The sequence below is a fragment of the Dermacentor variabilis genome, unplaced genomic scaffold (genome assembly GCF_050947875.1).
Source record: "Dermacentor variabilis isolate Ectoservices unplaced genomic scaffold, ASM5094787v1 scaffold_14, whole genome shotgun sequence".
Lineage (NCBI taxonomy): Eukaryota > Metazoa > Arthropoda > Arachnida > Ixodida > Ixodidae > Dermacentor > Dermacentor variabilis.
Window position 1 is genome coordinate 7,180,975 of NW_027460302.1, and position 13,976 is coordinate 7,194,950.

The 13,976-nt window shown below is 45.7% G+C and overlaps 1 protein-coding gene across 1 annotated transcript in view; it reads right to left on the reverse strand.

Moving 5' to 3' along the window:
- Window positions 1-8,758: 8,758 nt before the first annotated feature.
- Window positions 8,759-13,976, reverse strand: part of LOC142567730 (acetylcholinesterase-like) — a 153,787-nt gene continuing 148,569 nt past the window's right edge. The window contains exon 7 of the mRNA XM_075677904.1: window positions 8,759-9,216. Coding sequence (XP_075534019.1) covers window positions 9,075-9,216 — 142 coding nt within the window. The 3' untranslated portion in view covers window positions 8,759-9,074. The remainder of the gene's footprint in view (window positions 9,217-13,976) is intronic.

Below are 13,976 nucleotides of genomic sequence, written 5' to 3' on the forward strand. Positions count from 1 at the left end.
TAATTGTCAGTTGGCTGAGTATGAAAGTTGTGTGCGGAGTATGGCCGTATTTATTTGATTACGCGAGCATGCAAGCAGTACGCCTGTTTCACTTTGGGCGAAGTTCCGCTGCCGCTGTCGCATTTACTCCTTACGCTACGAGGAAATGTGGTTCGAACTATTCAAGATAAGGCCTCGCATTCTCAAAAACACGCCACTGGGCGCCATAAGAAGCGTGCATATGTGTGGTGATTCGGAATTTCTGATCGGTGGGATTCGCAGCTATCGCGGCTTCCCGTACACCGTCCGCCATCCCAAGCAGACGGAGGTGCACATGCTGCGCGCTGATTGTCTCGTGTCCGCCGACAAAAGTTCGCGCATAGTTCGTCTAATATTTCTGTATATGCTTTTAAAAAAACAAGGCAGCACACCACGACACTTCAAACATCGACAAGTTTTGTTTAAATAGCTGCCTTCCATCCAGCTACTACTTACCCTGAGTAACAAATTTAAATCTTGAAGTCCATGCTTTTGCAAACTGCACGCCCTGAAAGATAATGTAGATCTCGGAGGCTAAATTGATTTGTTAGCCGTAGTGCGGCGCTGCGGCAGTGTGAAAATTAGGCTGCCTCGGTTGCCTGGATGTGCGCCCGTTCTCCGCATACAGGCGCACAAGAAAATGGCGGCCGCGCTAGCAGAAGACGTGGTTGTCCTCACCCTAAATGGAGAGCGGGTGCGCGCGCATCTAGTCATCCTAGGGTGTTATTCTCGACACGCATGGCGGCTGCACGGCCGCCATTATCCGCCATGTTTACTCTCTGATTGGCTGTGGAGAGCTCACGTACCTTAAAATTTGTGCCGGGAAACGGAAGTTTTGCGAAATGTCATTTTGCGTTTTCATCAAGATGACGAAACATGACGTGGAGCTGCAAATTTTATGGACTACTACATTTTTTTGGTTCTTAGCAGATATATTGTGATGTTAGCGCTTCAAAAAGAATGTGAGCGGTAGCGTGCAGAAGCAGGTGCAATGCATCTGCAATTGCGCGAATATGTGGTGGCGATCCAAGATATTCGCCATGCCAGCTTGCTGATTGGCTGAAGGAATATCTCATGAGAAGCGTCACAGGAAGCGCTGTTTCGTAAACGTCATTTTGACGGTGTGTGACGTTGCGCTGGGCCGCCATTGCTGAGATTTTCCGCCATAATTTTTTAAAAGAACGCGTTTATACGAAATAATATTGGCTGAACATAGCAAACTTTCGGCAATGTTGTCCACTTTTCACTGCTGCATTTGTATTGTAATCAAGATTAATGCCTTTTCGCACAATCAAAAGTTACGACAGCGGCCTCTTTCTAATTTATAAAAACAAATGTACGCAAGACGGCGCCTTGAAGTTTCCTCCCTCGGTGCGAGTAACCAACGAAATGAACAAGAGATGTCAGTGCCGGCGCTTGCGTTGCTTTAGTGGATATGTCTGGCGCGCGCAACGCTATCGGTGATATTCGGCCGTTTCTCAGCCAGCCGAGTCGGGCTGATTCATTTGCGTTTCACGAGATAGCGATAACGTGACCTAGAACGTGCGCGCATCACCACTGGTAGCTAGGTCGCGTATGTTGTCTCAAGCAAGAAAACAAGCTCGTTGGCGCCAACATGCGATGACTCATTCCATTTTCCGGGGACACGCATCCTAGCTATTGAAGCAGACGATGGCTTGTACGCAGCAGACGACGGAAGCGAGAAGCGTTTTCGACGGAGTAATCATATGCTTTGAGATAGCTGCTTTATTTTTACTGAGGAGGAAAACTGTTTTGCTTCGCCGATAACGCTATATTCAGTGCCTTCATTTCAATTTCTTAGGCGAAACGTCAAGTTGGCGTCACGTTACGTAAGCAAAACGGGGCCACCAGCGCCATTTTGTTTGCGTCGCGCCTGCGTCACGCATCGAAGAAAATGGCGGAATGTCCAGGGGCCGAATCTTATAACGGTTCGGAATACGAACCGTCCGCTTCGCCGCTTACGTCATTAGATGTGCCACTCCCAAGCCGGCGGTGGAAGAAGGGGAGTACGTGACCAATAGATGAGAGGGTGCCACCTCTGAAGTGTACGTCATTATATGACGAGCTAATCGAGGAATTGCAGAATGTTTCTGCTTGCTAAATGAATGTAAAATAAAAATTAAATATTATACGCCAAGTTTTGAAGCATAAACTTGTGGTGTCGGACGTTTACGCAATGCAGAAGTAATTTATTACTGTCATTCTTTTTCATTCTCAGCCCACAGGCGGTATCGTAAGCGTAAATGAGTTGGCCACGGAGTTGGCAGAGCGCAGGGCGATGTCGTCTGCTACCAGGAGCTCGCACGATGCCTGCAATAGGAACGCACTACCAGCACTTCTCAAGTAGCTAGCACGACAAAACCGTGAACTGGTTCTTAGGGACACCTTTACTAGCCGACTATATCAATTTTCGTTCTTTTTTCGCCCTTCGCCATCGGCTCGGACATGACTCGCTCGCCGTCGCGCTGCCGCTATCCCTGCGATCTGCCCCACGGCGCTTCGCGTGATAGAAGCAGTGGAACTTAAATCGAACATTACGGTATACGGGCCCTGCATTGCCTGCGCGAAGTCAAATCGAAGAGTGTGGTGCTGACGGTGCGCGCTGTGCCGTGAAAATGAGAAACAAAGTATGGCACTCCCGAACTAGAGAAAAAAGGGCAGCCAAATAAGAGAGCTCCACAATACCTTCCCGTCCTGACTGTATAGTTTTATCAGCCGAACGAAGGAAGTGCTGAACCAGCCTAGGTTGAACCCTTCTGACTGCTGAACGGCGATCTGCGAGCTATTCACACTGGCGATAGCACTGGGAATTCGATCTCACTATGCAAATATCTCCTTGGCATTGACTTTGAAGCTGAAGTCACGGCAAAGCTGACCCAGCCCTTCAACCGGCCTACACAGTAATTGCGAGAGCAACTTTGTGGACAATGCCGCAGGGCGGTGCAACTCATTATCCGTCACTTCTTCGAAAGCGTAACGCATTTCCAGCCGTGGTCGACACCGAAACAGCAACGCCAAGCAGACGACGAAGGCAAGTAATAGCCTCCGAAGCAACCAACGCACGCCCGCGCGTCTCCGGGGGTGCGCGACCGGCGCGCGCGGCCAGGGTCACAAGCCAATAGCCAAGCCACAGGAACGGAACCCAAAGCGGACTACCCCTTCTCCGGTTCCTATGACCGGTTCGCTTTGAAGATGATTGACAGATGCGTGACGTATTCGAAAATTGCGATACCGCCCCGCTGCCTCTGACGACCTGTGACGTAATCAAAATTTTAGCCAATCAGGTGAGGCCAAAAGAACGGTTCCCCAACCGAACCGTTATAAGATTCGGCCCCAGAATAGCGCCCCTAGTGACGGTTACGTCCGGTAAAATTACTGGATGATATATTGAGCTGGGCCACGTTGCGTTTGTGTGAGCGGTGAGAGTGCTCGTTGCAGTTACACGGTAATTGAATCATATTTTGGAAGTGCCTAAACAAACTGTGATCCGTATCATGTGCATTAACCATCAGGAAACCTCTGGACTAGTGTAACGTATTATTTCGCGTTATGTTTCCTGTGATGCGCCGGTGTCTTACGTGTACTACAGCGCCCGTCCGAGCTGCCTTTGTTCTCGCCTGTCCGCGTTCGCTCGTGAAATACCTGGTACTGTGGCTTCGAATTATGGCGCGTGGAAGTTTGTTGAAAGTTGTGCTTCTGTGCGCTGGTGTTCATTGGCAATTCGACAGTGCTCGCGCTGGAAAGAGCGTCGTCGCGTGGTGCCTGCGAGACGAAGGAGCGCTCGTTGTTCACATATTGAAGGTAAGCAGGTCTGACGCTTGCGCGCATTCTCGCAGCTTATGGTTCATGTAGTAAACTTTGTGCAACGACAACAGAGCACTTTTGGAGCGTATGTTGCTCATGTTGTTGTGCCCATTTAGCAAACCGTTTCACGATGGGAGTTTCCGTGAAAAGTATTATTTCTTACCGCTTGCTTTCTGCAGTGATGTGCTACCACCGCTGATCGTTGAGACTTAATAGGCAAATATTTACGTAAACGCTGGAAGTTCCTGTTTCCTCTGTAGTTTCCCGGCAAGGAATTCTTCCGCGGATATCATTTCCGCAAATTACGTTGTGATGCATGTAGGTGTGTCGTGGGTATCGCGAGTTGGAACGCGACTGCGGTGTTTGACAGTTGGGCAGATATTAACATGTGTGAAGAATATTTTATTGATACAGTTCACTTTGAAGCCCAGCTTCGCGAGAACCTGTCAGCATTGTTTCTGTTCTTCGACGTGCTCGCGTATTTCTCTTCTATATTGCACGGCAAATATAGATCAATATTACAACAGCGAAATTTCTTTTCAATCGAGGCATGTCAATCAGGCGCTCGTTTTCATTAATATTTTCATCTGAAGAACAGGATGTCAGCTCCTGCGATTGTTGTCAAAATATGGGGGTTGTAGCACTGTGTAAATAAGGGCTGCGATTTTGTTGCGATGCTTTCCGCTCGATGTTTGCCTCTCTTATAACCCACGGTCCACGGCTGGCTGTTCTAGTCAATAACGATTGCGGAATGTCAGTTCGACCATTGAGGAAAAGGAGTAGCATCGGAAAAGGCATCGCTACAAAATCGCGGCCTAAGTTTTAGACCGTTCATAATCGATTCTTTTGATTCACTACATATTTAGGTTTTGGTGATAATTTCTCAGGTAGTCTGATGTTAGCTGCTGGTTTTATTCCCGCCTGAATATTACAATATAACAATGTAAGCACATGATATATAACTACGAGACATCTGTACAAATAGGCACAGATTTATGTGTGAGTCTCTTTCAATTCCGCATGACACTGTAAATCACACGTTTGAAGCTTGACATCGCAATAAATTAAACCTTTCTTACTGTTGAAGGTTATGCGGATTCTGGAGTCAAGCCTACGACCTGTAGGAACCTGCTGCACTGCTACATATTGGATCGCACAACGATGCACTTGACCTGCATACTTTTACAAGGTGCGTAAAAAACTGTCGCCGCACTGTGAGTTGTAGGATATGCTTGTGCAATATGCAATCCTTCTTGTGTGTGCCATTTCCAGGATTTCTAGTAGCAGATCACTTGCACAATATCTTTTATTTATCCGGGGAGCCCTCAGTTGAAGCAATGTAACTAAATTCGGTTCTTCTGAGACAAATATACACAAAGCTGGAGTGACTGTGCAATACATTCTCTATACAGACTGTATATTATTCGAGCCAGGTTGCTTTTTTAGAAACATCATTGATGAGCATGAGGGTGTCTATGAGCCACCCGAGAGAAACAGAAGGCTGTGGTTACCTGAATTACTGTGTAGCCACTTCTCGCACTAGTACCTGCACACCTAAATTCTTCCCGTTCCTCAGTCACAATTATATATTGCATACCATAATTGATCTCCTAAAAATAACCCCATCAAGACAATAAAATTTGCTGCTCTATTAGGTAGCTGCCAAATTCCTAGCCACAGTATGAGTGCTCAATTTTTCAAGCAAACAACAAGCCATTAACCGTCTAATGTGGCAAGTTCAATGTGTGTCCCAAGAGCTCGTGGGCTTCAGGGTGGAAGCCGGTCTCTTTTATATGTAACAGAAATTTCACTCGTTGATAATGTGGTATAGAATGCTGCTGAATCATAAAAGTCAGCCCAGTAAAGTAGTTGCAAGCCCACCATGGTAGCAGAGCTGAAAGCGGAGCATTCTCTGTTGCATTCCATTTTTTTCTCAGTTTCGCAGCACTTGTTCAGTTGATAAGACAAGGCTGGTCCTATGCCGTCATCTATCTCAAATGTGGAGAATCGTTTTTACCTTCTCTTCTTTAATACTTATCTGCCTAATACACAAGCTTCCAGGGACATGCAAACACTGATGAGTACTGCCTAGAACTTATGCATGCATCTGTGGTTTGCGGTACCATACGCTCACCACCTTAGATTTTCGTAATGTTACAAGGAGGCTTGCTTCATGCTCGAGCAACACTGCACTTCGTGCAATTTTAAAACAGACAATTTTTGACATACTGTAATTATTTGTTGCACTCTGACTGAATTGATATTTTTTACTGTGAATAATGCGCTCGCGGTGGTTGTACGAAAAGGTTTTAACCACCTAAAGACATGGTTTAGGCAGAAAGTCTCCTAAGTAATGCTGTCACACAAAAGTTGTATAAGAATGCGCTATGTCGCAAGTTCCATACATAACTAAATTTCTGGCTTTCAAGCCTTAGCTTTTTCAACACAATTGTGTGTGCAACAAACATCTTGCTTTTTAACCACTATTCTTGTAGTGACACACTTTTGTCTGTTTAAAATAACCGCTCCAATCGGTCTTACTATGTCTTATTAATTACAATGCATTCTTGACTGTTGCTGTAATGGTGGCGGCTTCAAGGGCAACTAGATGTCCCAGACTCAGCTGAAAGCATGGACACAATGGTTGTTTCTTTTGATGATTGTTGTACGTGTGACTTGGCAATTTGGGTTGCAACTTGTACTGGTTTTGATTGTGGTGGGTTAGAGATGAAATGAGAGCTCATGGCATGTTCTGCACTGCACAATGCAATCCTTTGACTGGCATCCTGTATCTTAGTTTGTCTTGGACTGCTGTCTGATTTGTTGAGCATTTGGCCGGATTCTTATGGATACAAAGCTGTATACTGGGCTAGGCAATCATGCCATTGTGCTTATTAGCAACACAATATATACACAAGAATATTGTCAGGCATGCTGGGGCATGTGGGCTGGCGCTATGTAGCACACTAGGGAAAGCATACCAATGATGGCATGGCATGGTAACGCTTTTCGCTTGCACCGCTGTGGTGTTATCAGATTAAGGTAACAACAATGACATCTAAGCTTCCAGTTCCTGCACTTGCAATGCAGATACTAGAGTATGCTATTCGCTGGTAGTGGAAGTTTGCAAAGCATTGATTACATACTAAGCTAGCCCGCCTCCCTCACGTGCCGGCATCACGCCCGCCTATTAAACACCACCGCTGAATCTAATAGCAGCATGCAGTTGCGGGATATCAACGCAACTGAAACCTCTTAAAGTATACAACATTGATGGAAGATGATTGCTTAATACAAATATCGATCGCCTCCCACATTTTGCTTTGTGACGAGCACGTGATGAAGTATAATGCAGTTCGTCTTAGAGTAAACACCAGTTAACTCATCATTTTTCTGCTCGGAAAGCATAAGATTGTAATAATGTATTCACATGAAGTTTATTGATTGTGTGTCCAATTTTGATAAAGCCTAAACAACTCGCCACGTGAATAACACCTTTTCATGCTTGTGAAGCAGATGCTGCTACCATTCAGTTTGCTGTAATTACACACACACAGCATGTTTGCCTGCCACCTTCTGTGGCATGCTGAAGTCAGTAAAGTGTTGTCCTAAACATTCAGTAGAACGCACAGGTGCAGCCTGTAACTGACAATAAAGATGTGTAAGAACTACAAAAACTTAGTGAAAATGGGAAAAATGCACAGGATATTGTTTAACACCTTTCAATGTGGCATTAGAATGTGTGCGCAACGGACTTTTAACCACAGCACCTTATGGCATAGACAGTAGTGTTGCTCGATGGGAGGCCTGGGATATTAGCAAGCTTTCGTGGTAAATAATGGCAAGTTCGTGCTCACGGCATAGGGAGGGCCTCAACTTTGGGAACCTCGATGCTTGAGATAGCACACAAAGGTTTATTGGCCAGTTGCCTACTCCGAAAGTTCATGTAATACTTAGCAGCTGCTGCAATAATGTTTAAAATAATTTGTGAGCAGTTTCACACCTGAGTGGAATGGCAGATAATACCGCAGAATGTTTCAAACAAAAACCAGTTAAAAGCTTGTTTGTTGCCCTGATCTTTATATGTGCTATTTCTGACTGCTGCATTTTTCTTAGCTGCGTGCAAACAGGTCAAGCTGTTCTTGCGTATATGAATATTTTTCAATAAGTGAAAAAGATTTCCTTTTGTTTTGTTTTTCAGGTGCCCTGTGAGCTCTCATCCAAGCGCCGCATTCGAGAGGTCTGCTGTGAGCAGACGTGGCAAATTGAAGTAGCATACAGATAGTCCAATAAACTACTCGTAATTTCAGACAAACCTTTTAAAATAAAGTCTTCACTGCACTTTGTAAAGTGCAAACACCAATACAGCCTGATATTTCCATCCAAACATTACATTTTATATTAGTAAGAAAGACATAACTAGAACAGCAGCCGCACTGCAGTGAGGAACGTACAGTGATACTCCAAGTGTTATACTGAAATATTCTATGAAGTCTAATTAGTTTGTAATTTTAGAACATGTTAGCATGAATTTCTTTGCCATAGCAGTGTTCTAATTTGTATACTGCATCATGTAGGGAACAGTAACCTTACAATGCCCAATGCAAAACTTTAAAACTCAGAAAAAGTGCTTAAATATAAAATGCGTACAGGGAACTTTTCATGTATGCATGTCTACATAAAATGCAGGATTTAATCACTGGGGCCACATAAAGGATGCATAAAGGTGGGTCACACGAAGGAAACCTAAAAGCAGTGGCGAAATTTCAACATGGAGGAAACAAAGTACGGTAACATGAGGGATACATAAAGGGAGGGCAGATGAAGGAAACATAAAAGCAGTGGCCAAATTACAACATGTAGGAAACATAAAGGATGTTTCCTCATGTGAACTCAAGGAAACACACAGTAAACATAAAGGACATAACCATTTTCGTAAGGGATAGCCGGAGTACCTTTTGCGGACTTTGAACTGTGTTCGCAGTATTTTATTCAAGAGAGTGAAAGAGCCAATGAAGTCAGGAGTTTTGGTTTATACACCGGCTTGCCTTTGTTTCTTTTTATTTTAAGCGGCGGACGTCATCGGTTCAAACCATGAGAGTCAGAGATCAATACATACGTCTCCGTCCTGTCGTCTTGGGCGATTTCTTCGATCATTTACTTGTGCCAACAGGCTCAGCTGAGTAGAATGCCGCACTTTGCATTCAGTGTGGAGCTTTGGAAGTGCGACTTCAAAAGTACTGACGGAAGATATCACAGTTTTCGGAGCCGAAGCCAAATACTTCAGTGACGTTGTCGTGCGCCAGACGAAGTGATACTGGTGAGGCAGCCGAGTATTTTGGCCAGACAGGGCCCGCTGGGTACTCGGGAACGCTGCGAGCAAATTTACAACGAAACCTGAGATATTGTTTGCAGAGTACACAAACATATATTGTAGTTATGAAAGCGCGAACTGACACGACGGCTGAAGAGTACGCGAGCTAAAATATGCGGTCTCGCATTGGTCAATGTCATGTAACATTATGCCAGCACGAACTTTTTTTTCTAGATTTTAAGGATGCTTACCGTGCCTGAGCGAATCCGTCGATCTGATAAAAAATCAAGCAGTCGTCTACTTACCTGAGGACTTTTTACACCACTCCATGTATGCCTAAAACCAGGTCCCCTGTTTATCTTGATTAGAAATGTTGTCACATTGTGGTCATGGCGAATTAGTTGTAACAGCTGTTAGCCGTCTTCTAACATTACCCGTATCATTTCTCGTTCTATCGTACTTTGCGCAGTCTTTAGCTTCACAAGCTCCTTGGCAGTTATTTCCAAGTTCCCGCTCAATAAATTAGCACTGGTAGAATCAAATTACTGTACATTTCAGGTAGAACTGTAAGAAGCCAGCGGCGCACAGGAAATATTGAAAGACATTAAGGAATCGTATTATGTTCGGAGTTTCTCCGTTAATCTTAAACCATCAAAAATTTTGTGTCCATCAAAATCGCCCGGACGGATTTAGCTGCGGATTGAACTTCAGTATCTTTTGATTGCCATCGCCCGTACGAGATATTATTTAAAACATGTTCGTTGGCTACAAAATTGTTAGTCGGAAGTTTTATAGCGCACTGTGTCGCCTTTGCCATAATCTTTGTTGCTGTGAAGCTAGCATGTACTATCATCAGCACAAATTGAAACGCAGAGAGGAAAGCAGTAGTAAGAACACCTATAACGCCTCATTCATTCAATTATACGGTCAATGTCTCGGTGGCCCGTTCCTAAAGTAGGTGAAGCCACAAACGTACACTTTGCAGCCTGAATCGGGTCACTGTTACAAACATGCGAGCATGGAAACTTAAAACGAATTACAGTTGTTAACTTCTTCAATTTTGCATTTATGCTAGTAGTACATATCGCACCAACTTTCCCAGGAACGCGTGCTAGTTTTCTGCTTCTTTTTCGCAATTTCATCTATTCGTGAGTACACGGCTGTTCCGGGCGCTGTAATGCACAGTGCCTGTTGGCGTTATTCACGGCGTCAAATGACTCATTGAGCGAAAAAGCCGGCGTCCGTCAAATGAAAACGCGTTTGAACGCGCTCGCTTCGCCGCGAGTTGATAACTCGAAGTAGTGCTCAGCGTCGTTCAACTGAACATCTATGTTCTCGCATCCACAACTCGTAAAAAGTGCTTAGGTGTTCTCGGACGCTTGTCGAAATTCTTTATGACAATGCCCGGCTCATCTTTGACTGCACAGATCTTATTCTGACATTTTCAGTTTTCTTGCTGTTTCTATGTTTCTCCAATTTTTGTGTTCCTCAATTTTTACGATGTTATAATTTCAAGTGATGCTTATTTTTCACTTGTTGATCAGCTTTCTCAGTTCAATCAGTTCGGGCCTGTCTTTCGAGTTGGATAATTCCAACTTTAGGAGGTAAGGTTACCTCTGTCGGTTCTTTATTAGATTCTTTGCTACACGGAACAGCTTGGCTCATTGTTGCATTGGTGCCTTACCTTCGACTTCGCTTACGGTCTCTCAAATACTTTTCGTTAAGGTCTCGTACACTACCTCTGCGCCATCCTATAATCCTCCTGTTCTAAAGCGTCATGGTCGTTCGCGAATGCGAGCCCGAATTCCTCTGCCTTCTCATGACTGCTGCTGGCTCGGCCCTGTTTCTTATTGATTTCTACTTCCTTTCTTCTAACTCAGAGTAATGCTAGACCTCACTAACCGGCATTCTCTGCCCTTTTACCTGCCTGACACTTGTGCGTTGCGAACAATGTCGGGGTCAGCACAGAGTCATCATCCTCATCATCAGTCTATTTTATGTCTACTGCAGGACGAAAGCCTCTTCGTGTGATGACTGATTATCCCTGTCCTGCGCCAACCGATTCCAGCTAGCGTCTACGAATTTCTTAATTTCATCCCCTCACCGAGTCTTCTGCCGTCCTCAACTGCGCTTCGCTTCTCTTGGCAGCCATTCTGTAACCCTAATGATCCACCAGTTATCTAACTTAGGCTTTTATCTAACCTATGTGAATATTTTATATATTGGAAGTAATAATTTGCCAATTATTTAACGTCTCCCTATTCGTGGATTAGTATAATGTTGGCATTCTTCCAGTTCTCTGGGACCCTTGAAGTCGGTAGACAGTTCGTGTAAAGGGCCGCTAGTTTTCCAAGCATTATGTCTCCATCATGTTTGATTAAATCGACTGGTAGTCCATCTCCTGCCTGTTTCCCCCGTTTCATGCCTCGCAAGGGCCTTCTAACTTAATCGCTAGCTATAAAAGGAGCCTATGTAACCTGTTCATTACTACTTTGAATGGAGGTATCGTGGCTGCTTTGAGTACTGTACAGGTCAGTATAAAATTCTTCCACTGCTTTTACTATATCTTCGAGATTGCTGATGGTATCATCCTGCCTATCTTTCAGTGCATACACCTTGTTTTGTTCGATACCTAGGTTCCTGCTCACTGTTTTCAGGCTGCGTCCTAATTTTACTGCTTGCTCAGTCTTTCTCACGTTATAATTTCGAATATCACTTATTTTCTCCTTGTTGATTAGTTTTTGTTGATTAGCATGGAGTATGAAATCCATTTCAGTTCGTGTTATCCGTTTACAGCTTCTCAAGGCTCACTTCCTGTGAACTTTGAGACAGTATAATTCATTATGATTAGTCGACGTTGGGGCATGGATTATGATATTTTAATTTATATGTCTTTTCTAGCATCTGTTTCGTTATTTCTGTAGAATTCGTCGATTTTTCCAGCTATGTTAATTGTTATGAACAAGAAATCCTTCCCCAGATTTTCTCTTATCTGAGAGGCCTTTCTTGCCGAGTACGCGCCCATCACTAAGCACAGTAGATGCTTCACAAGCTTTCTTCGATGAGGCCAGTGCTATCTTAGGTAATGCACGGCAACCTCTCAAAGACACGCTACGTAGTGTCTTATTTGTCCTCTATTCGTCATTTTCTCTCGTAGTCTAAGTAGCACAGCTTATTCGAAATGTGCACCAACTCGCCCAAATCAAATCAAATCTTGACTAATCTTAGGCGGGTATGCATCAGAGCGAGTCTACCGGAATTTTCCGACAAGCGGCGCACACTTTTATATTGCTACGGAACAGCCGCCACAGTGAGGCTGCACTGAGGAGGAAGAAGACGTGGGCCCGCTTGATATAGCGTCGCCACTTTGGCCTTCCGTTAGCCTCCCTGTAAATAAATTGTATATAGTATTGCGCTGCAGCTGCACGTAACATTAATTTGGTTGAGGTGGACGTTCCCCGTACCCGTCATGGAGCTTCGCAGCGGTCGCAAAGGCGACAGTGCAACCTCGGCTCCTGCTGGCGGCACTTCATCTATGCAACCGTCTCCGCCTGCAGCCCCGACCTACGTCGCCGTTTCCCCCCGTCGAGTTCCTGGTGTTTTCAACGGAGTCGGCAGCCCTGCTGTTGAAGACTGGCTCCGCTTGTACGAAAGTGTCAGCACCAGTCACTGGTGGGATCCGACTATTATGCTTGCGAACGTTCTTTTCTACCTCGACGGAGCTCCACTTGCATGGTTCTAGACTCACGAAAAGGAGATCTCGAGCTGGGATCTCTTCGAAGAGAAGCTCCGCGACCTTTTTGGCAATCCGTTCGGTCGCCAAGTCAGTGCCAAGAAAGCCCTTGCCACACGTGTACAGACGTCGACCGAGTCCTACGTGTCATACATTCTCGACGTCTTGGCCCTTTGTGCCAAGGCTGACCCGACCATGTCTGAGGACGATAAGGTTAATCACGTCCTCAAAGGCAGTGCTGACGACGCCTTCAATTTACTGGTGTTTACGAACGTCACCAGCATCGATGCGATCCTCAAGGAGTGCCGCCGTCTTGAGCATGCTAAAAGCCGCCGGGTATCCCAGCACATCACGCGACTTCCCAACACAGCTGCTACGTCATCCTGTGACGACCTCTTCCACCAGCCGTCGCGATGTGACAACATGACCCGCATCATTCGTCGTGAGGTCGAAGCGGCACAACCGGCGGCCCCTTCATTCCCGTCACCTGATCATTCTCCGGTGACAGTCTCCTTGATCCAGGCCGTCGTCCGTCAAGAGTTGTCCAACGTCGGCCTGCAATCCATTCGTTCCATACGCTGGGAAGCTTTCTCCCCACACGTCCCCAACGCTCTTCTTACTACTCTTACGGACAGCGCAACCCCTCCGAATGGCGAACAGTGGACGACAGGCCGATCTGTTTTAATTGCCGACGCATTGGACATGTCGCTCGCCACTGCCGCAGCCGCTGGACTTCTCCGACGCGCTATTCTCCTGATTACCCCCCTCGCCCCTCTAGCGCATCCTTTTCCTTCGCCCCTTCTATGCCCGCTCCATCATGTGACCCTGCGACACCTCTGACACGACCCCGCTACTCCCGCTCGCCTTCTCCCTCCCGTCGTCAATCTCGTTCGCCCCCGTCACGCCGTGCTCCTTCTCCGACCTACTCGCCGCACCCCCGACCGGAAAACTAGGCAGTGCAGCTTCTGGAGGTGAAGCCGCAAAGACGACATTGGCACGAAATCCTCGCTTCACCTTACCCACGAACAAGAATCTTTTGGACGTTCTCGTCGACAATGTTCCTGTGTGCGCGTTGATTGACACTGG